The 24,480-nt window shown below is 43.6% G+C and overlaps 1 protein-coding gene across 1 annotated transcript; it reads left to right on the forward strand.

Annotated features, from left to right (window-relative positions):
* Window positions 1-48: 48 nt before the first annotated feature.
* Window positions 49-22,574, forward strand: LOC128345319 (sulfotransferase 6B1-like). Its single transcript, XM_053297145.1, has 7 exons — window positions 49-250; window positions 4,235-4,371; window positions 7,392-7,481; window positions 11,361-11,487; window positions 14,207-14,301; window positions 15,814-15,970; window positions 18,545-22,574. The coding sequence occupies exons 1-7, from the start codon at window positions 49-51 to the stop codon at window positions 18,673-18,675; spliced, it is 939 nt and encodes a 312-aa protein (XP_053153120.1). The 3' UTR covers window positions 18,676-22,574.
* Window positions 22,575-24,480: the final 1,906 nt, after the last annotated feature.

Here is a 24,480-nt window from a genome sequence, read left to right on the forward strand (position 1 = left end):
CACTGTGCTTCCCATCCAGAGTGAAGTGAGGCTGAACAGGCGAGAAACATGTCAAAGCACAGGAATAAGTTTATTGCTGTGGTAGATAAGGCAATGACTGATGCTGAAAAAATGGCACCAGAAGAACTGATGTTTTCTTATAAGGGGATTTTATACCCAACCACTGTTTGCAATCCAGAAGCCTTCAAAGCTCTTGAATCCTTTGAAGCAAGGAAGGATGATGTGTTTCTAGCAGGATATCCCAAATCTGGTAAATACTTTTTGCTTCCTATGAATATTTTGTGTTCACAATTATTCTAAACAATTGAATAAGAGTGTTAGAAAAGTGGGAGGAGCTCAGCATATGCTTTGCATGCATAAGGTCCCAGGCTCAGTTGCTGGCACCTCTACTTAGATCCTGGACATATCGTGAAGATAGGCTAGCAAAGCTATGCTTTGTGGAACAAACTACAATTCCTGTCTGAGAGAGGGCAGGATGCCTCCTTGTTTAAAGGAGGCAATTATTAGACCTATTCTTAATAAGCCTGCCTTGGACCCCTCAGAGTTTAGTAGCTACAGGCTGTCTCCAACCTTCCATGGTTGGGCAAGGTGATTGAGAGGGTGGTGGCCTCTCAGCTCCAGGTAGTCTTGGAGGAAACTGACTATCTAGACCCATTTCAAACTGGTTTTTGGATGGGCTATGGGGTGGAGACTGCCTTGGTCGGCCTGATGGATGATCTCCAATTGGCACTTGACAGAGGAAGTGTGACTCTGTTGGTCCTTTTGGATCTCTCTGTGGCTTTCGATACTATCTACCATAGTATCCTTCTGGAACGTCTGAGGGAGTTGGGGGTGGGAGGCATTGCTTTGCAGTGGTTCCATTCCTACCTTTCTGGCAGATCCCAGATGGTGTCGCTTGGAGACTGTTGCTCTACAAAATCTGAGCTTTTATATGGGGTCCCTCAGGGCTCCATACTGTCTCCAATGCTTTTTAATATCTACATGAATCTGTTGGGAGAGATCATCCGGAGATTTGGTGCTGAGTGTTATCAGTATGCTGATGACACCCAAATCTATTTCTCCATGTCAACATCATCAGGAGAAGGCATATCCTCCCTGAATGCCTACTTGGAAGCAGTGATGGGGTGGATGAGGGATAGCAAACTGAGACTGAATCCAGACAAGACGGAGGTACTTATTTTGCGGGGTCATCACTCGGGAAGCGATATTGATCTACCTGTTCTAGATGGGGTCACACTTCCTCAGAAGGAACAGGTATGCAGTTTGGGAATGCTTCTGGATCCACCCCTTTCCCTGGTTCCTCAGGTTGAGGCAGTGGCCAGAAGCGCTTTCTATCAGCTTTGGTTGATACAACAGCTGCATCTGTTTCTTGAGGTTCATGATCTCAAAACAGTAGTGCACTTGTTGGTAACTTCCAGACTTGATTACTTCAATGCACTCTATGTGGGGCTGCCTTTGTATGTAGTCCGGAAACTGCAATTAGTACAAAATGTGGCAGCCAGGTTGGTCTCTGGGTCATCTCAAAGAGGCCATATTACTCCTATATTACAGGAGTTGCACTGGCTGCCAATAAGTTTCTGGGCAAAATACAAAGTGCTGGTTATAACCTGTAAAGCCCTAAACAGCTTAGGCCCACAGTACTTAAGAGAGCGTCTTCTTCTGCATGATCCCCATTGTCCACTGAGTACATCAGGGGAGGCTCATCTGTGGCTACCTTCAGGTTGTCTGGTGGCCACCCAGGGACGGGCCTTCTCTGTTGTCGCTCCGAGACTGTGGAACACGCTTCCTGTGGGAATAAGAGTCTCCCCATCTCCAGCAGCTTTAAAAAAGTGTCTAAAGACTTATCTTTTTACCCAGGCCTTTTAGCTTTTTAAGTTAGTAACTTTTTAAATTTTGGATTATTTATTGGTTTGTTTTAAGCTGTTTTTAATATTTAATTGATTTTAAGTTTTTTATTTGTTGTGAAGCACCCTGAGACGTTGGGTTAGGGCGGTATAAAAATGCACTAAATACATACATACATACATACATACTTGGGATTTTCACTCATTGTTGGGTAATGTGAAGGGGCTTATTGGGCAGTTATTAAGGGGTTTGTTATTAAGTCCTACAGTGGGCTCCCCATGGTACTTTGACCCTCCAGCCCCCTCCCCTGCACTAGGGATGTGCAGAACATGGAATAGAATTCAAATGAAAGGAACTTTCAGTTGGAACAACAGGCTCCAGAGATGCACTTAGCCATGGACCATGTGGCCTCCTGTCTTCTGGGCGGGGCTCCAAATGTTCTGGGGGGCCTCCCCAGAGCCCCGCCATTGCCGCATGGCTGCCAGTAGGTACTTGGGGAGGTCGGAGGTGGCAAGAGCTCCTTTTCTGAGTCCACCTGCCTCCCAAATGACAGATCGGGCCATTTTTGGCCTATTTCAGGCCTCTGTGCTCTCGTGTGCATGTGCAGAGAGCCCCTAAATGGGCTGAAAATGGCCCAAATTGTCATTGGGAGGCAGGCAGGCTCAGAAAAGGAGCTCCTGTTCCCGCCTCCCTCCCCCGAGTACCTGCACACCCGCTGGCAGCTCCTGTCCCTGCAGCAGTGCAATAAAAATGTTTTTAAAAATGACTTGCCCCCAATACCCCCCAGACCTCAAGCAGAGGGGGAGGGGCTCCAAAACCCTTCAGGTCCAGGCTCCAAAATTACTTAGGTGCAGCCCTGACTGGCTCTACTGGTTGTTCCGAAGCCACAAGCCCTTCATTTGAAAGGTGTTCCAAATTGGAACGGAACACTCACAACGGCCCTTTTCGAGTGAGAATGTTCTGAGCTCGGAATGTTCCACATATCCCTCCCCTGCACATCTCTTTTCTGCATAGTGAAATATGTGAACCATGAAATTAGGAGCAGCTTGAATGTTCTGCCTCCTCATTTGTCCATAAAATGGTGATGGAATGGCATCCTAGGTGGTTGAGAAGAGATGCTTTCCCCAGATACTCGAAAATAATTAAAGGATATGCAGAGTAAACTCTGTCACTGCTTGGAATATATTCTAGTATTTCAGAAAGACAGTTAAAATGAGAGAAAGAGAGCATGAAACTCCCAGTGGGTCTTAATACTAAGGATTTCACACTGATTCAAAGACAAACTCACCATTAATAGCCATATTATTAAGACATCACATTTAACTCACTTCATTCATTCATTAATTCAATTTCTATACCGCCCTTCCAAAAATGGCTCAGGGCGGTTTACACAGAAAATAAATAAATAAATAAGATAAATAAGATAAATAAGATAAATAAGATGGATCCCTGTCCCCAAAGGGCTCACAATCTAAAAACTTATCACAAGAAGCAAAGTAAGAGCAAATGAATACAATCCTAGCTTATAAGCTTCAGCTCAGTATTCACAAGCCTGATTCTCTGTACATAATGCCAAACTGACTATGTGTACAGTGACTTATTATATTAAATTTTTAAAAAATATCCTGTAGCCTAGGGCCTCACAGAGGCCATTTGAGCAAGCGCAGTGGCCATTTTAATTTTTTTTATAATTTTAAAAAATGGTGCCCCCCTTCAAGTGGCGCCCAGGGCACGTGCCCTGCCTGCCCTACCCTAGATATGCCCCTGCTCTTAAGGAGACCAAATATTCAACAACCAGCATTGTTCATTCAAGAAGTCATAGCAAAAATCCATTGTAAATGTAAATAATGCACCCGTATCCACCCAGGATTGGTAACATATGATCCCAAAGGAACCATCAACAATAAAGGAAGATAAACAAACAACCAGAGGCAGAATCACCCACTCTAAAATGGGTCTGAGCTCTCATTAGAGGAAACATGCCAAGTCCAAATGCGTATTCAGGCCCCCTGGCTGGCCCCACTGATCTATACCTATAAATATGTTCAGCTTCTTTATGCATAAGGATTTTCTGTGCATCCTCTCTCCTGCCAATGTTTGGTTTGTATTTAAATAAAATACAAACATTGAAGTCATTTTCAGAATGTTGCTTGACAATGAAATGAGGGGTTAAGGGAGCCTCCATATTACAATTCCTAATTCTTGAAATATGTTCAGAAATTCTCGTTCAAAGAGGGCGTGTGCTCATTCCAATATATATCACGGGACAATTACAGGCAATCATATGGACTTTTTTTTTTTTTTTTAGTGTAATCACTTAGCATCAGTTTCTGATCATTGTTGCTATGTGATTAAAATAAGTGTTATCTCTCTCTCCCCCCCCCTCCAGGTACAAACTGGGTTGGCCAAATCTTAACTGATTTAGTACTAACATCTGCAAAGCACAATGAAGAGTATGATAGCCTAGATGATGAAGAACTGGAAGAATTTCCCTATCTTGAAGTTGGGGATGCTGAGAAATATCAGGTTGATGTCCCATGCTCAGATCTCAGAGAGATGATCTGAATTATTTCACTTAATTTTCTTTGCTTCAGTGAAAGTCTGCATGTGTCATCAATTGTAAATGTGTATAAAATGGAGGGGAAAAGAGCTGAAACATCACAAATCCTTGTAAATTAAATGTGACAAGTACATCCCCACACAGAGGAAAAAGTCAAAAGGAGGAAGAGTTTTTGCCCCCTTCCCACCTTGATTTTCTCATCTATTGGGTGAGGAGACCCAAAGAACATCAGAGCATATTGCCAGGCTCCTCAGAGTCCCATAATCTGAATGATCCAAGGAACCCAGAAGGCAAAGGGGATCTTGGGGAGACCAACATGATATCTTGAGAATTCTTCTTATTGAGTGCCAGACCTCCTGACTCCTGACAGGTCCACGAGGACTGGCAGGTAAGGAGACCTTAAGGAAGCTCTGGGCATCTTGAATGACAACTATAACTACGGATATTTGCATACCACTTTTAAACAAGGTGGCTCAGATCAATTTACATAGAACAATAATCTTCAGAGTCCCTGCACTCAGTGAATAAATATTATATAATGGCACACTGGACAACACTGCATTCATGCAGTTGCACAAGAGTGCTCTTATATAATGAGCCAAGATTCATCAGAATATCCTCATCCAGCTCTTACAATGGGTTAATGGCTGAACAATAGGGATGTGCTTGCCTCTCCTCTGCTTTGATTTGCAGGCCATCATAGGTTTTGTTTGGGCTCAGGGAATGAACACAGCAAGCCCTCACAATAGATCATGAATGGTGCCTCCCTCCCATGTGTTCAGCACTTAAGGGGTGAGTGGTGGTGTGCAGCTGGGTGACAAAATGGCAAATGCAGTTCAATGTAAGCAAGTGTAGCATACTGCGGCAAAAAAACCCCAAACCCACCTACGCTGATGGGATCTGAGCTGTTCGTGACTGACCAGGAGAGAGATCTTGTGGTCGTGCTGGACAGCTCATTGAAAGTGTTGACTCAGTGCATGGCAAGCAACTGTGAAAAAGGCCAATTCCATGCTAGGGATCATTAGGAAGGGGATTGAAAATTTATAAAAAGTATAATAATGCCCTTATCCAAAACTATGGTGTGGCCACATGTGGTGTTCTGTTTTCAGTTCTGGTCACCATGCCTTAAGAAGGACATTGTAGAACTGTAAAAGGTGCAAAAAAGAGCAACCAAGATGATCAGGGGCCTGGAGCACCTTCTTTATGAGGCAAGGCTACAGCATCTGGGGCTCTTTCGCTTGGAAAAGAGGCGACTATGCGGAGACATGATAGAGGTGTATAAAATTTTGCATGGAGTAGAAAGAGTGGACAGAAATACATTTTTCACCCTCTCTCCCAACACTAGAACCAGGGGCCATCCCATGAAACTGAAGGTTGGGAAATTCAGGATCGATAAAATAAGTACTTTTTTCCACAGTGCATAATTAACATATGGAATTCTCTGCTACAGGATGTGGTGATGGCCACTAGCTTGGATGGCTTTAAAAGGGGCTAAGGCAAAACCAAGGAGGATAGGTCTACCAATGGCTACCAGTCTGGTGGCTATAGGTCACCTCCAGCCTCAGAGGCACGATGCCACTAAATACCAGTTGTAGTGGAGCAACAGCAGGAGAGAGGGCAAGCCCTCACCCCCTGCCTGTGGGCTTCTCTGAGGCATCTGGTGGGCAGCTGTGATGCTGGACTAGATAGGCCTTGGGCCTCATCCAGCAGGGCTGTTCTCTTATGTTCTTATCAGCTCTGAACACACTGCAGAAGATCTTGTTGTGTTATTTATTTTTATTTTATTTATTTTATTTTATTTAAAATATTTCTATACTGCCCAAAACCTGTGTCTCTGGGTGGTTTACAATGAAAATCATTTGAAACATCAAATCAATTAATGATTAAAATCATTAAAATCATTTAAAACATTTAAAACCTAGCTTGACTAACAAGCAGAAGGTTGCAGGTTCGAATCCCCGCTGGTACTATATCAGGCAGCAGCAATATAGGAAGATGCTGAAAGGCATCATCTCATACTGCGCAGTGGTAAATGCCTCCTGTATTCTACCAAAGAAAACCACAGGGCTCTGTGGGTGCCAGGTGTCGAAATCGACTTGACAGCACACTTTACACCTTTACCTTATTAAAATTGTAAAACTATAAATCTAATTAAAAGCCTGGAAGTGTGGAAAGGAATAACATAGCAGGTCACTTGTTTTTCCCTTCAGCCACCCCAAACTTTAGCCTTAGTTAGCTGAGGGCAAGACCTGCATTTTGTTCTCTGCTGCCTGCCAGTAATGCTCTCTAGTCTATTTTCCCTTTCTCCTAGTAGATAGCAGCTCTATTCAGACATTATGTTGCACGAGTCTACATGGTTTTGTGTGAATGCACTGTACATGCACCCATTTAAAAAAAGAAATTGGAGGCCACATGGTACAGATAGGAAGGTACTGCTGTACCTGTGTTCAAAGTAACACCTTAATACGATGAATATTTATATACCACTTTTCTACAGAAGTTCCCAAAGCAGATGGGAATAACTGTACCTATGCACAGATTTGTATGTGTATTCTACATAATGTCTGAATAGGGCTAAACATAGTATTAAATCTAGGATTGAACTTTATGGCATGCCACATGTTTTAGCACTCTAGAGAAAGCTGCATTTAGAGCAAATCTGTGTATCATTTTAAACCAAGTTACACATTCATCTTATGATGGAACAGTCAATACCACATTCTCTTAAGATATCTTTTAAGCTTTTTTTTAAATATAAAAAAAATCTGGGTTAAGTTTGATATTCTATTTGAAAGGCTTTGAAATCTTAATATTAAAAAATTATAATAGGGAATTTTTGAAAATGAAAACGTTTCCTGTAGAGAAAAAATATCTGCTAACCAGCTATTACAACCAATATAGCAACAAAGGGCCATTATTATACAGGATCATGGTGTTGAAGTTTCATTAAGCTGCTCAATTCTCCTTTTTCTCTCTACCATTAAAGAGAATGACAAATTTGCCTTCTAGAAGAGTTATATTTACACATCTTCGTCCTGAAAATCTTCCTGCATCTATTTTCAGCAACAAAGCCAAGGTGAGTAGGTATTTTAGTGTCCGATAGTCCCTTTAACAAGTTTTACTAATCACTTTAAGGCTTAAATACATCTTGAACTTATGTTTTAGTTTGACAGCTTTGTTGCACATTATCAAGTGTGGCTAATGACTTTAACAACCATGGAGCAGGATGAGGGGTTGGAAAAGGTGGAGAAGTGCACACGTAGGCATCTAGATGCAGCTTCATATGGAATATTTCTTTATTTAGTTTATTTAAAATATTTCTGTACCACTCCAAACTTGCATCTCTGGGCAGTTTACAATGAAAATCATTTAAAACATCAAATCAATTAACAATTAAAATAATTTAGAACATTAAAAACATTTAAAACCCAGTATTAAAATATACACTTGTGTCATACACTTCCTGTTCTCCGGCCTTCCTGTCCCATCTGAAACAACACTTTCACATATCCTCAAACACAAACACACAAAAATGCATAAGCTGTCCCTACTCCAGAGCTTGCACATTGCTCAAGGGGCGATGCAACAGGTTCTACTGGGGGAACAGAAGCAGAACATACTTGTACTTCCTATACCAACCCCCCTCACCCGTCACATCAAAGTTCCTCTAAGTCTGTGCAACAAAGCACTAAGATATTCCACCCTGTTTCCTGGACTCAGAGCTCTATGCAATTTACAGAATGCACATGGAGTTTCAATAGCTGAACAGCTTTCTTAATTGGGAAGCATTTTGGGTGGGGATTCTCCATGGTTATTCTAATATCTCTCCCACGGGCATGTTTTTGCTGGCCTGCTGTCGCTACCCACCTCCTTGGCGGGTGGCAGGAGTGCTGGCAAAGCAGCACGCTGCTGCGGGAGCACCGCTCACCACCCCACATTGGCTTTCCCCTGGCTCCCGAGCCCCTCTGCCCTTCTGTAGGGGTTGGGAGTTTACGGGGAATGAGGGTGCACCCTCAAGGGGCACATGCACCCTCATTTCCAGGAAGCTCCTGGGACTTTTAGACACAGCAGGCTTTACCGCAAGTTTACTGGGATTTTTAATTAAACCAAATTAATTAATTTAATTTGACACTGCAGGCTTTACTGCAAACTCAAAGTTGTCCCCCCCAAATGACACAAATAGTGGATTTTTTTTAACCCTGGATATAAATCAGGCTTTACTCTTAATGCACAATGAAAAGCCCGAATTGTATGTGAACTGCTCCCTGATAACTCGCAGGGACTTCAGGGTAAATCTGGCCAATATGTGAACACCCCCCCCTCCATTCTGGAGGAGATGCGAGTTAAAGGGCTTTAAAAAGCCCCGTGTGAAAAATGTCCAGGCCCCAACAGAGGCAGAGGGCCTGGGAGCGAGGCTGGGCTGAAGGCAGGAGCAATGGTGAGGCAGTACATTGCTTACCTCTCTCTGCCACTAGCTCTGGCTCCCGAGATGCTCTGCCCTTCCATCAGGGCTTTGAGCCTGCTAGGAATGAGGGCGTGCATGTGCCCTGTATCTCCATCAGAGCACATGCACATCCTCATTCCCTGGAATCTCCCAGCCCCAACAGAAGGGCAGAGGAGCTTGGGAGCCAGGGAAAGGTGAATGGGGGGAAGGCGAGTGTTGCCTCAGCAGTAGAATGGCACCACTGAAGTGGCACAGCACCCCCCCCCCCCCCGGGAAGCATAGGGGCTCAGGAGCTAGAGTGAGTAGTGGCAGGCAAGCAGCACCTGGCCACCTCCAGGGCTCTTAGTCATTTGGAGGGGCAACAGCTGAGAGGGAGGAGGACTGAGGGCTGAGTCAAATTAAATTAAATTAAATTAAATTCATTGTAATGAATTTCATTTTAATTTGATTAAATTAAATTAATATTCATTTAATACTACTTTAATAATCAGTGTCCTAGATTTAGGACCTAGAATTTTACCTCGGCTCCCACACACCAAGTCGGGTTGGGTTTTGGCCCACCCCAGCAGATTTTACCGTGAGTTTACAAGGAGACTTTTCTGAGAACTCAAAGTTGTCCCAAAAAGCTGACACAAATAGTGGATTTTTTTTTACCCCTGATATAAATCGGCTTACACTTTAATGCACAGTGAAAAACCCGAATTATGTGCGAACTGCTGCCTGATAACTTGTAGGGGCTTCCGGGTAAATCTAGCCGATATATGAACACCCCCCCTCCATTCAGGAGGAGATGCGAGTTAAAGGGCTTCAAAAAACCCATGTGAAAACCTTCCAGGGCATTTGAATTGTGCACCCAGACATTAGAGCTTCATTGCCTGCAAAGAACCAGTGGATTCAAGAGTTATTTCCATGTTTGTGTGTATGAATTCCTACAATAAATGAATGGGCAACGCACATCTGACTCACAGAACTCTGAAACCTCTAACTCCAAAACTGATGTCTCTGCTCCGGCATCATGGGAGAACTCTGTTACCAGTTCACACACCACTACAGTTACCCCTTCCTGGTTCATACTGTAATTGATAAGAGTCTGCTCACAAGTGATTCTGCATTCACTGCAGTGGAGGGGAAATGTGCACATGAACATGGATGAGCAGCAGCAGAAAGGGATTTCTTCACCGCTGAAATGAACAAAGTGACCTGTGCATGCATGAGTCCTGCCAAGTCCCAGCAACATATGGGGAGGCACGTAGGAAGTGTTGTAAAATGGTGTCCTTTCCAGCACTTTCCTCATAGAGCTCTATGGGGCTGGAACTTGGCAAGGTTCCATTTTATTTACTACTTATTTATCTGAAAGGAGCCCCGCCAGTGTTGTGAATAGTCTAGCACTGCATAGAGGTGAAAGCTGGGAACAGTAATCTCTCTACAGTACTAAGAGGGCTGTGTGGATTATTCGGCTTCAGCAGGGGTGTCATTGGCTTGGCAATGACCCAAGAGAGACCACTGCTTGCCTGTGCTAGCTCTGCATTGGGTTTAGACACACACTGACACAAGGGGCATGGCCAGCACCAAGAAGGGAGGACGTCTCTCTTGCTCTCAGCTGCTCTCAGCCCCTCTCCTGCTTCCAGCAGGCTGGCTAGGCACCTTTCACTGGCTGGCTGGTAGGGATGTGAACGGATCTGTTTGGAGGCCCTTTTATGGGCCTAGCCCATAAAAGCCCTTTTATGGGCTAGCCCTTGTATGGGCTAGCCATTGTATGGGCTTAGCCCCTGCTTGGAGGCCCTTTTATGTGCCTAGCCCTTTTATGGGCCTAGCCCCCTTTTATGGGCCTAGCCCTTTTATGGGCCTCCAAGCAGGTTCGAACACTGGCCGGTTCGAATAGTTTGACAGTGGGAGTGGGATAACTTTAAGGGCAGAGGAGGGTGCACTTACCACTCCCTCTGCTTCCCTGTCAGGCATGTGCATGCGCACATCACGCTTGTGTGTGCATGTTGGGTGCACACATGCCGATGTGAGCATGCGCACAAGCTACTTCTGCCTACTTCCAGTCCAAAGAGCGGACGGGGTGGCAGGGAGGTAGTCTGCCGCCCCACTGGACTGGTTTTCCAGCCAGTGCTGGCAGGGGGAAAGTGTAGGGAGGGGTAAGTGCACCCTCCTCTGCCCTTAACTTTATCCCACCCGCTCTGTCGAACCAGCCCCCACCAGTTCCGTGCACATCCCTACTGGCTGGGTGCCCTTATGGAGGGGCAAGGGGGCATCCTGGCAGTCTCCAGTGGCTCAGACACATTTGTCCCCCCTCAACCAATTGTAACTATGCCACTGGCCTTCAGCCAATTGGAGAAGAATATTTGCACAGGTCTATTAACATGGGTTCTCTTATACCTGTACTCCTGTACATATTGTATGGCACTAAATACAGCGGTTTTGAATCTATCATGCCTAGTTTTGCAAATCAGTTTTGCTATCATCAGGTCTAGAAAAATATCAGAAATAAGTATATTTTATTTTTAGATACTATTGTTGCTTCGAAATCCAAAAGATGTTGCTACATCTTTTTATCATTTTACCAATAAATTGGCTCCTCTTCCATCTTTCAAGAGCTGGGATGACTTCTTCACAGCTTTTATGAATGGACAAAGTAAGTTGTTTTTTTAAAAAAATTCTAACTAAATAAATTGTTATCACTCATTGGGCTTGATCCTGCACGCAAAAAGGCACTCTGGTGTTAGTGAGTTAATTGAGCCACTTTGGAACAATATGAAAGCTCAATCAATATAGCTTGGACAAAGCTTATCAATTTTGTCAATAGTGTATATAGATATCCCTCAAATTTTGTAATGAACATAGTAACTATCGACTGTCCAATTCTGCTCTGAAAGGATAATCTCAATTTTGAGTAACAAATTTGCAATGTTCTTTACTATTTCATTCGCTCTGCCATTCATTCATTCCACTGCCTAATCCAGCAGGCTCTTGAAAGTTAATATCCCTTCATTTGTCTTTTCTTGTTGCTAGAAAGCAAGAATGGGAGAATCATAGCATTTTAGAGCTGGAAGGGACCTTGGGGGTCTTCTAAAATAAAAGGCTCCATTTCAAAAACATGGTTGCGGGCGGGGGAGAATAAAATAGATTAAATAGCACAATCTTTTAGCCATATTATGGTCACGTAGTGACTAAGTGTTTGCTTGGCTCTCTTATGTGTAGTTGGAGGAGAGCAACTGTCCCTATTGATCTCAGCACACCATCCTTTCCATAGGCTCTTGCTGGTGTTCCCTTGTGTTTATTTTTAGATTGGGAGCTCTTTGGGGACAGGACTGTTGCACAAAGAAAGGAAGTCTGTCTGAGCCTACTCCTTACACTAGCAGAAACTGCTGACAAGATGAGCCGTGACTGTTCCACAACACTCATTACACAATGACTTCTTTGCATCATCTGCTGCACAATCTTGTAGTGCAATGCTGTCCCCCAAGAAGGTTTCCCACTAGTAGTTGCACAACATCGCAGAGCACCACAATTTTGTGAACCTCTGCAACCTTCTGGCATGAGCACAACGTGGTTCACTATGCAAGCACATACTGTTTGGCAAGTACAGAAATTGAACAGAGCTCTGCAATGCTACACTGATTTTTATTTCCAAAGGCTGTACCATTGTGCAAATCCATTTGCGCAGATTTTGTGCCTGCATAAGAGCGCTCTTGTGCAACTGCATGGATGCAACATTGTCCAGTGTGCCAGCACGAATACACTAACTATGGCAGGAACCAAAGGCACTCCTTGCCCAGGGCACTATTTTTCCTAGAGTTCATCCTTCACAGTGTGGGATACTGTACTCTCTGAACATTTAACAAAGGACTTCAATGTGTCATCTCCTATGTCCTCAACTTGGGAGGATTCTCTACACGGTAACAAATTAGCCCCATTTTGGCGCTCTAGAAATGCTTACTGTAGACTCTAAACAGCAAGCAATTCCACTTTTGCTAACCCCTCCAATGGCCCATTTCCCCTTGCAAAGCAATGCAGTCCCTGTTTTGGAATAGAACAGTGGTTATGGACATTTTGGAACCTAATACTGTGGGTATATAGAAATGTTAAGGATTCCTTTGCCTCAATAAATGAGGCAATCAAGAATAAGTAGTTCTTAGTTCAGCAAGCGGTTTGATCTAGCATAGTTATAGGTATGTATGTATGTATGTATGTATGTATGTATGTATGTATTTATTTATTTATTTATTTATATATATTAATCAAATTTGTACACCACCCCAAACTTTCATCTCTGGGTGGTTAACAAAAGCATACAACAAGTTAAAATATATACAAAAACTTAAAATTTTTTAACAATTTAAAAATCACCTAAAAACCTTTTAAAAGGTTTTTTAAATTAGTAAATGTTTGTGTAGAAAATAGTAGCAAAACAAATGAAATTCTAACCCCAATGCAAGCATATGATTTGTTTGTTTGTTTTATAAACTGCTTGATGCTGAAGGCTTTAGTCTTTATCTTTCAGTAAATTTATTAATGTATTAAGAAACAAACTTAAAATTAATGCTACATTGGATGCCATGCCCATAGGTTACCATTCCAGACTGTCCTGAATTCAAGACTCACAAAAAGCAATCATTTTTGCCAGGATGATGCTCCTCCTTAGCACATCCAGAGTGGAGATGGTTTTTTCTCACAGGGCCCTCTGTTAGGATTCCAAGTGGTCAAACTTACAAATGCCACACACATGTGTCTGGAGATGGAAAATCTCTTGTTCTTGGTCGCAATTCCCAGCCTGTCTCCCAGAAGACCTGAACAGAAGAAACCTGTTATAATGGGAGGAGGGAGTTTCAAGAAGCACATTGTCCTCAGAATAGCAAAATCTCTCTGCAGTGCTTTCAGAATGCAAAAGTATACACCAAGGGTGTAGCAAGGTTGTAGTGGGGCCCAGAGACAAGATTTTAAAATGCCCCCCTCACTGAAGCTCAGCTCATGAAGTAAAGAAATGAGACTGAATAGTGGTAATATATCACCTATGTGCCACAAGAGAACATCATCCTAAATTATTGTTTAAAAGGTTTTGTAAATTGTGGACGATGCAAGTCATTTAATGGTACTAGAAAAATACATGCTGTTCTGGTAGCTCCAGGTCTTAACACTCACATCAGTTTTGGAGGATGATTACAACTGAAGGAAGCCCGGGCGGGTGCGCAGCTGGGGGAGTCAGTCATGTGACGCCTCTGGGGGGGCCCAAGGCAGTGGGCCCCCCAGACAATTGTCTCCCCTTGCCCTATTATAGTTACGCCCCTGGTATACTTTGATCCTCTACTCTTCCTCCCTTTGTAACTGCTCTATACTTCTCTGTTTTGTTCCAGTGCCCTGGGGCTCTTATATTGACTATGTTTCGGAATGGAATAAGCATGCTGATGATGAAAATATCATGACGATCACTTATGAGGAGCTGAAGGAGGTAAGCATAAAGCTGTGTGAAAGCTGCACTGCACAGTTGGCAAGATGTATTCCTGAATTCTGCTATGGATAATAGAAATATCCAGGACAATGCTGTACGAAAATCAGCCCAACTGGTACACCCACAGCAGCCCACAGACTTATACTATGTTTAATATGTAGCAGGGGTTCCAAACCCAAACCCTGGGTCCCCAGATGTACTTATAGGGATGCCCTAATGGCATGATGTGTGATGATGTCAACCACTCCAATTCAAAATGGCAGCCACATGAACATCTGAGGTGCAATCAGGCTAATTTGTGGACTGCCTAACCCATTTGAACCAAATTGGGTACAGTGGCAGTGAGTGAAACACAGGGACACCCCAATGTCATAGTGTGATGATGTAATCTACACTGATTCAAGATGGAGGACACGTAAACTTGTGAGGTGCAATTGGGCTAACTTGTGAACCGCTTAACCAGTTAGAACCAAATATGCTGCTTGCTGTGGCTGGCAGATGGTGGGGATCCTGGCCAGCTCCGGGGAGCAGAGTTGGGGGGGAATCTCCATAATGCATTGCACACATGCATGGTGCATTATTTTGGGGATTGGGGAACCCTGGGCGAAGCATCTCAGCACTCTGACTCTCAGAGCTACGGGCAGCAGCCGGTGATCATCTGAGCGGGCAATCGCCCACCCAAAGGAAGGAACCTGCTCATCTGCAGGGAGCTTTTTAAAGCTTTATCCTGTCCTGCTAACCCACTTGCCCTTTCTCACTGCTCATGAGGAAGGGCTCTACGACTACCCAGAAATTCTGGGTTTTCACCATGAGCTGCTCCACAGGGATCAGTGATCCTGGTTAACTCTTTAAACAGGATCACCATGAATGAGTAAATGAAGCCTTTATTTTTAAATTTAGGATTGATTTTGTTCCTGTGTGTGTGTTTTAAAGATTATAATGGCATATAAAAGAGCATAGCCTCGACTTATTTGTGTTACTTTTGTGAGGTGGGTTTTTTTCTCTTTTTCTTTTGGAGAAGAGCATTTCTTTCCCCTCCTTTCTCTATAATCTGCCTTGATAGTTTGTTGGCTATATGTAATATATAGATCTCAATATAATCGGCTGGCCTATCCATCACCAGCACAGTATCCCTCCAGTTACTGTTGCTGGTGTCTATCTTATGTTTCTTTTTTAGATTATGAGCCCATTAGGGACAGGGATCCCTTATTAATTAATTCATTTTCTATGTAAACTGCTTTGGAAACTTTGCTTGAAAAGTGGTATATAAATGTTTGTTGTTGTTATTGTTGTAGGAAAATATTGTTCCAATTTTGTAAGATATCTATATGGAGGCTGGGTGAGTAGGTTTGGCATGGTTTGATATGACTGCTGTTTGCAGATTGTAGATACTATTCAGAAATCAGAAACTATCTTTTTAACACATAAATCATCCATATGTTACTGCATTTTCAAAAATCACTCAGGAAGTAATTAAGAATTACATTGCATGTTTTACCTTCCTCATTTTAGAACAGGGCTTTGGGAGTGAAACAGATAAGTGAATTCTTTGAGCTGAACCTAACCAATGAAGAGATTCAAGGGGTTGTAGACAGAAGCAGCTTCCAGGCTATGAAAGAAAACTCTGAAAAAACTCATGGTGCATTTGGCAATGTTCTTTTCCGCAAAGGTAACTTACCAAAGAACATACCTATTTTCAATTAGACTGTAAAATCAGCTGCCATTGTATCATAGTTGCTGTTAATATAGGTCACCACTCACAATCATCCTTTGCCCCACCTAATGTTGTTCTGGATCTATGGATTGGCAACTTACATTCAGAATGTTGTAGCTTACAGACCTGCTTACATGTTGTAGCTTACAGACCTGTTTCCCCGAAAGTAAGACCTAGCAGTAATTTCTGATGTACCGCTAATTGCCCTAGTGCATTTTTTTGGGCTAAAATTAATATAAGACACTGTCTTATTTTCGGGGAAACATGGTATATGTGCTTGAATCCGGATTCAGGGCCCCACAGGCATTCTGCTATGCAGAGGGAAATCCTATACAAATACCTGCATATTCCTTTGTGTTCACAGGTGAGATGTTACATCCATTTAGATGAATAGAGAAGTCCTTTCAGGGGTGCAGGAATGCCATTCCCACACCACACAATAATAGGTGAACTTCTCCAGGGCACTTTCCAGATTATACCCTAGAACAGCAGTAACATGCTTCAGTTTGGCAGGATTGTATTGAAAACGATCCTTAGAATCTCAAAGTCCTACAATGGGAAAATACAGCTATTTTTCTGCTATGGACCTGCAATGTTGTAGCACTAAATCGCAAAGATAAAATCTGAAGTAAGGCATCGGAAATGTGAATGGCACCTTGCTGTCAGCGCAGGGACTGCAGTGTCACAACACAGGAAGTACGGAAGCAGACTTTGCAGATCTGTAGTTCCACTGTGATAAGGGTTAATCTGGAAAGCGCCCAGGCTGAGTTTGGGTTGTTGTCAGCAATTATAAGCAACATTGGGGAACGCCTAGAAAAAGACTTTCCCCCCCTTCTCAAGAAATTGTCAGGGCTAGCCTCCAACCTTTCCCCCCATGAATCCACAAGCCCACTTACCTGGGGGTGAGGGCTGCAGCAGCTGCTCCATCAGTGGCAACAGGAGGGAGATTCTGCTCTCTCCTCCCTCCCTGGCAGTGTTCCAGGTGAATGAGATGCCAGGAAGGAGGAGGGACAAAGAAAGAGATGCACACAAAGAGATGCAGGTATTTGTGCAGGATTTCCCTCTGCTGAGCAGAATGCCTATGGGGCCCTGAACCAGGATGCTTGCCTGACCATGCTAGAGATGTGTGTGGGGGGGAGGGGAGGAGGAAGATCTTCCTTTCTCTCTGCCAGTATTGTTGCAGAAGCTTCGGCAGCAGCCAGATAAATGTGTAGGTGGAGGGAGTGTACGAGAGGAGGACTTTTCCACCTCAGATGAAAACCTAAGCTAGAGAAATGTTTGGGGAGCCAGAAAGGTTTACCACGTATGGAAGGTGAGCATGACCCATTGTTGAGGTTCATATTCAAATGAAGGAATTACAAACATCATTAATACCATTCATAAGAAATCTCAGATTTCGTTCCTGAGGTTAGAGAAGTAATGGGCCATATTTGGTCCAACCTAGTAGTGATTAAGGTCATGCCATACGGGCTGGCGACCATATGGGCTGGCAGGCAGGGGATGGCTGGCGGGTGAGGAGGCAGGCTCCTGGCTGCTTCCCCGCACACAATCTCCCTCCCCGGTTTGCTCTGCCACTCACCATGGCACATGAGCAGCGCCGCAGCAAGCAGCAGAGGAGGGAGCCAGAGGAAGAAGTTCTCTGGCATCCCTCAATGCCAGCAGTACAATGAGGGATCCTTCTTCAGCCGGGCGTTCTTGCCACCTGGCTCAGTGTATGCTTGGGTTGCATGCAACCTACGCATACACATGCCACAGTGCTGGAGTTAAGGGTGCGCTCATGCCCTTAACCCTGGCTAAAGGCTGTGGTAAAAAGTAGGGTTAGGCTGGGCAGCAGGGCTGTCCTTAGGACATGGCAAGCAGGGCGACTGCTCTGGGTCCTACTCTTTTAACCCCCATTAGAATTAACTGGTAGGGGGCCACGCACTGGCTGATTTGCCTGAGGCCCCGCACCTTGCCAGGGCTCTCTAAGGATAGCCCTGCTGGGCAGGAGTGCTGCGATCAGGAGCGATCCCAGCATTTCACACGAGCTGTCTAACTTAAGCTGGGCTGCCCTAGACTGGGTTAGGCTGCTTGAGAAAAGAGCCTAATTATTTTTGCTATTCAGATTTTTACTCCAGTTCAGTTCAGAGTTTCTTCCCTTCCCTTGTTCTGAAGAACGCACCTTCAGAAGATGTGCATGTAGAAGGTTCCAAGTTCCCTCCCTGGCATCTTGATAGGGCTGAGAGAGACTCCTGCCTACAACCTTGGAGAAGCCACTGCTGGTCTGTGTAGACAAAACTGAGCTAGATGGACCAATGATCTGACTTGGTGTAAGGCAGCTCCCTATGTTCTTATGTTGCTACCACAGTTGTCTGATTTTGTTTTAGAAAGCAGCAGCCCATCAACAAACTGAAAACATGTTAGAAAGTGAATGAACCTGGAAGCACTTGTAAAACTGACTGATCAAAATGTCTTACCTGAGAATATTATGAGAGTATGTGATCTACAATGTACTTATATTATGAATGGTAACATATATACTCTGTTCAGGTGGTGTTAGTGACTGGAAGTCCCTTTTCACTGAAGATCACAACCGAGAAATGGACGCAACCTTTGAAGAACATTTAAGTGAAACTAAATTGGGAAGAAAGTTAAAGTATGGAGTCTATTGCAAGGTTTAATGTCTACAACAGCTGAAGCATTATCTCCATATGCTACAATCTATTCATTGCTCTGTGTGTGTGTGAGTGTGTGTGTGTGTGTGTGAGAGAGAGAGAGAGAGAGAGAGAGAGAGAGAGAGAGAGAGAGAGAGAGAGAGAATGAGAATAGGCAGTCAGGTCACAAACTAGCAAAGATGAAAATATCTGAAATAATGCCTCATCTTAAGAACATGGTACACATGTTGCCCCATGAATTAGTGCAAAGAATAGGATATACCAACATCTTCCAGAAATCATGGGTGAAATATGTAATACATATGTAATACAAAAGAGAGCTCACAGCAGGTCCTCACTGAGGTGAGCCCAGATTCCTCCCATCCGGGCATCCCAGTGAACCAAATACTGACCCAGCAATCAGTCTTGCCCCTCCATCCATAGCAGGTTGACTTTTTATTTTTTAAGTTGTCACATATACATTTCTCCATTCATCAGTTCCTTCATTTCCTTATTAATGTAAGTGGGGTGCAGGGTGGGTGGAATTTAAGTCCAAGACTCCTCCAGGTATTGGGCAGGAAATATTTCTAGGTAATAAATATGGCCACCATTTCATCAGTGCTGCTACAAACTTGCAGAACTGGTTTTTTGAAGCATTCTACCTTGGAAAGGAAAGGTACCATAGGACTGAATACTGAGGACACTTTCATGTGGTGAGGGTACTTTTCCATGCACTCCCACTGCTCTGCAAATGTGACATCTATCTCCAGTCCAGATTATACTCTTCTGAATAAAATTCTCTTTCTTTTACTAACAATTTATTAACATAATTTGCATACTTTATTTATTTTATTTGATTTATTTGATTTATATACCATCCTTCCAAAAATGACTAAGGGCAGTTTATATTAAATCCCCCCCCAAACCCCCCTAAACAATTAAAATCAAAACTGAATCAATTAAACAATTAAAATCATTTAACAATTAAATTAAACAATTTAATCATTTAATCATTTAAACAGCAGTAACAGTAATCATAACAACATTATCTTTTGCTTAGTGTGTATTATCTTTTGCCTAATCATGCAGTGGCATCTGAAAAATAACCACAAGTGTATATTGCACAAACCTTCTGAATTGTAAAGATTCCTCATGTTTATGTACTGCACTAGGCGCATCATGTTTGTTTTTAATATTGTTTTCTTCTACAAACATTTGTGTCTATAATATCACCCCAAAATAGATGAAATGGTTGCATTTTTATGGCTCCACATTTTAAAAAACAAATTATAAATATTGATCCAAACAAAATAAGAGCAATTTTAATTTTAAACAGTTTGTTTAGAAGTTTAGAATAGCAGTAACACTTGGCCGCCTGGTAAAACTTAGATGCTGATCAGTACTCTCTCCTTTTACATTGGTTTTGCAAAAATAAAATACATGCAATCAAAAATAAAATGTGCTACTACTATTTCAGTTCTTGACAGCAACAGTTTTTGATCAATTTGTGCATAAGTGTGTGTCTCCACAGATTGCTCCTGTATTTTTCCACACCACCACAATCCACCCTAATATTGTTTAGTGGAGACATTTCACTTCTTCATAGAACCATTTCATGGTGGGTTGGAGGGCTGGCAAGCTCCTAACACATCATTGGCACACAAGCTGCACTTCCGTTCGGGTCTGCCAACCCAGCAAACAGATGAACTAGGTAGCCACAGGGTCCATTGCTGAACTCAGCAGATGCAAGTCCAGCTCCTCCATGGAAAGTCCTCCACAGGCCCCTTTGCCCAGAGGTACACCTAGGTAATTTTGGAGCCTGGACCTAAAGACATTTGAAGCTTGGCCACCCCGACCACGCCACCATTGCAAGTTAAGCATCATCACCCTACACATGCACACCCTGACACATGAAATATGTTTAACACATGGGTTTTTGAGGGCACGAACAGCAAATGAACTCAGAAGAATGTAAGAATATAAAGCAGGTATATTTATGCAAATATGCATTAGCAGAAACATTTCAACACACAATGTAACATATTCCCATTCCACATATTTCTTTCTCCACTTCCCGCTCTGTCTCTGAAGCACCTGCCGCCAGTCACAATCACACTTGGCCGCCTGGTGCCGTGCGGGCCAGCGGTGTGGACCAGTGACCAAACCACCCAAGACAGACTAATGAGGATTAGGAAGGTGTGTGGAGGCCCTGGACTTCAGCCCTGAAGTCCACTGGTAAGAGCACCCCTGCCTCTGCCTTTCCAGCATACTTTGCAGTACCAGCAGACTGGAAAGCTTCATGACAATAGTGGCTGCCCTCCCATTGACCATAAAGGAACAGGAGGTAGACACAGTCCTGCCAAAGCTGCTTCAGCTTCAGAATAATAGACTACAAGGCTATTCACATGATTGTAGAAAATCCTACAATCGTGTGAACCACCAGGCTCGGCTGCGAGCCTGGTGGTTCTTGAGCAGGTAACCCGCCTGTTATGGGCACCCCAAAATATTAATACGTATATAGAATTCAGGCCTGTGTCTGATTTCTTTTTATATTAAGAGTTCAATTAAATGCCTGAACTTGAGGTGAATTGACATACTAGATCTCAGCTGCTCTGTGAAGGAGGAGGCAATCCAGCATTGTATTGTGAAATGGCTACTCAAGGGAGTACAAAAGCCAGGCCTGAATGCTGAATGCTATATCCAAATGCTAAAATGTGACTCACTACCAGATAATGTCTGTGGAAGAGGCCAGAGGCTGACCTCCCCTTTCCTGTTGCAAGAAGCCAGCGTTAATCCTTGTCAACGATTAACTCAATTGCTCTCTATAGAGATTCAACTTAGGTAAATGCATACAAAGCAAACACCTGTAGACTTTACAGGATGCTTCTGCCTTAGTCAAATGTATTGATTAATTCGTCTCACACATGTACCCCTTTTTATGTTACTTTAAATATTCTCTTGTTATAATTACACACTAGATAGAGGTACACAAGAAATAATGTAATTGCTGTCTCACACAAATAGAACTAATTCTCTCACTAACTCCTGACTTTTAACACCTTTTGGGAAGATGCCATTGTAGCTCAGAGATGCAGATTTGCTTTGGGCAATGTCCCCCCCCCTTCTAAGTGCACAGTTTAGAGAAGATGAGATTGAGATCTCTCTGGACTGGCCAATATCCTGAATAATTAAAAAGACATTATCCAGAAGGTAGCAGCAAGTTGTCACCTTTTTGAGGACCCAGGAAAAGATGAGATTTGAATAGACTCTATGAGAGATCAAAGGAAAATGCACTATAAAGAATGAGGCTACTGGACAGAGAGTGTGCAGTCTTGTGCCTACGGGCAATCTTTTGCCTACAGTAAGAGCTGCTCACAAGGATCCCCGAGTTTGCTGCTAAGCCGCGGGGAACAAGCAGGAACTCTGTCCATGGACAGGAGCTGTCTGTGACTTCTACTGCGCAGTGAGAAGTCAAGACTTCCCCAGCCATGGTGCTCTGGCTCTCAGCCGTGATCTGAGCAACTGCAAATGCTCCTGTCTCCAGCCAAGAAGCCTCGCTCCTTCAGCGGAAAGATCCAGCGTTCTCAAATCTCTGGTCCTGGTAATATGCTGCTCCTTACAAGTCTTGGGCCCCTCCATCTTTTCCCCTCCTTCTCCTTCCCCCACCCTTTTCCTCTACTAATTCCTGAACCATGCCAGCCCTCAGCTTTCCTTGCACCCCCCCCCCCTTTCCCATCTATATCTGAAGTGTATTAAGCTCTAGGAAGATTTAATGCACACACATATGTTAGTTAGGAACACGTTGAATATTGGTGCTGGCTAGGATGTTCTGTTTAAATGCTGTTAGTAATATATTGATAGAGTGTTCTGCTTTCTGCTAGACTATGTGTTATTCTTTTATACTCAATAAAGCCCATTGAATCTTTGAGGATTGGTTTGATCTCCTTTCTTCCATGCGCCCAGATCCTACATGGTCACCATATAAAAGAACTTGGTCACTTGGTGACACTATGAGCCCGGCCTAATTTGGTATGCTAGCTAATGAGCATATTTAGTATATAAATCAGGCCTGGACCGTAACACGCCCAAGTAGACTGCCCCTTAAACTGGGTTTGCAGAGCGAGCACTCCGCAAACCCAGTTTTGGGGATGGTGAATAGCCGTGGTGTGGCTCCACGCCACGCCTCCTCATGAGTAGACCCCCGGCAAGAGGCTGAAAAGCAGCCTCAAAGCTTGGGGGTCTCCCCAGTATGCCCTGTGTGCTTGCGCAGGGCATACTGGAGATTCCAGGGGCCATGCGGCCCCTGAACTCCCCAGCCCCTGCCGGCTCCATCACGGAGCTAGCAATCCTGTGTGCGGCTGATCTGGCTGCCCAGGACTCCCGCCCTGCTCATCTGCGGGGAGAACGGGCTTAGCCCACTCTCCCCGCAAACCCGGCAAAAGCAGGTCTCACTGATTGTGAGACCCGCCTCTATGTTTTGCAGGCTAGTGCAGGGATTCTCAACTTGATTCCCTAGATGTTATTGGACCAACTCCCACAATCCCCAACCAGACCACTGGGGCTGGGAATTATGGGAGTTGAAGTCCAATAACATCTGAGGACCCAATGTTGAGAATCCCTGGACTAGTGCATTCATTGACAGCAGCTGCTGTAGCCATTGCTCTCTATGTTAGGGATGGTCATGGAACAGGTTCTGTGCACTCCTGGGAGGGTGGGGTTCTTTAAGAAGAAGGGGAGGCACAGCCTACCTGCCAGCCCCCACCCTGCCACTTTCCCCCTGCTGGTGCTCTTGTAAAATGTGGGCACACAGGACTGCAGCGTCCCTCCCATCTCCATGGAAGGGGTGTCCCCTGCCCCTTAAAGAACCCACCCCCATCTGGCTTGAACATCAGTCCATGGAACTGGTTCGGTGCTCCTAGAATGGAGCACCAAACGATTCTGTGCACATCCCTACTCTATGGTTGTCATGCAGCAGATGGCAGGCAGGGTGCTGTTCATCTATTCAACCAGATAGAGGAGGCATGTGCATTTTCATGACCAGAGACTCAAAGTAGGCAGGCTCTCTGCTCCTCCACCCTTGATAAAAAGCTGGGTAAAGATGATGAGTAGCTGGCTCAAGATGTGGGTTATAATATAGAAATGGCAGCCTGGGGAAAATCATGGAAAACTGATTTAAAGTTCACTGCATGTTATGTTTTCAAAGAAAATTATTATAAAATGATGTATAGGTGGTTTTTGACGCCTAAAAAATTGGCATTAATGTATTAAAATGTTTCAAACAAATGCTGGAAATGTGGACACTCTGAAGGAACCTTTTTTATATGTGGTGGTCTTGTAGGAAGGCTAAGGCCTTTTGGGACATGATATATAATGAGTTAAAGAAAAATTTTAAAATGACATTTCCCAAGAAGCCAGAATCCTTCCTGCTGGGAATAACGCAAGGAATGTTTTCTGCAACCAATTTAACATTCTTTATGTACGCTACTACGGTGGCCAGAATAATATATGCACAGAAATGGAAGAGTAATGAACTGCCTTCAAAAGAAGATTGGCTGATAAAAATTTTGGAATATGCGGAGATGGCAAAACTCACAGCACTGATAAGAGATCAAAATTTGGAATGTTTTAAAGAAGATTGGAAACCATTTTTATTATACTTAAAGAACTATTTCCCCAATATTGATTTTATAATAGGGTTTGAAATTTAGTAATAATAGCAGGTTGGGTAGATCAAAATCGAGTTTGTAAGGTTTAAGATATATGTTTTGAATTACTATTATAGCAAGGGTTAATTCTATAGTTGGTGATTCACGAGGAGGTGTGAGCAGGAAG

Source organism: Hemicordylus capensis, chromosome 1, assembly GCF_027244095.1.
Source record: "Hemicordylus capensis ecotype Gifberg chromosome 1, rHemCap1.1.pri, whole genome shotgun sequence".
NCBI lineage: Eukaryota > Metazoa > Chordata > Lepidosauria > Squamata > Cordylidae > Hemicordylus > Hemicordylus capensis.

Bases quoted from the DNA above. Each gene is read 5' to 3' on its own strand.
- LOC128345319 (XM_053297145.1), top strand. From the start codon at position 49: ATGTCAAAGCACAGGAATAAGTTTATTGCTGTGGTAGATAAGGCAATG. The intron at 251-4,234 runs GTAAATACTTTT...CCCCCCCTCCAG, and splicing joins AGCAGGATATCCCAAATCTG to GTACAAACTGGGTTGGCCAA. The intron at 15,971-18,544 runs GTAACTTACCAA...TACTCTGTTCAG, and splicing joins CAATGTTCTTTTCCGCAAAG to GTGGTGTTAGTGACTGGAAG.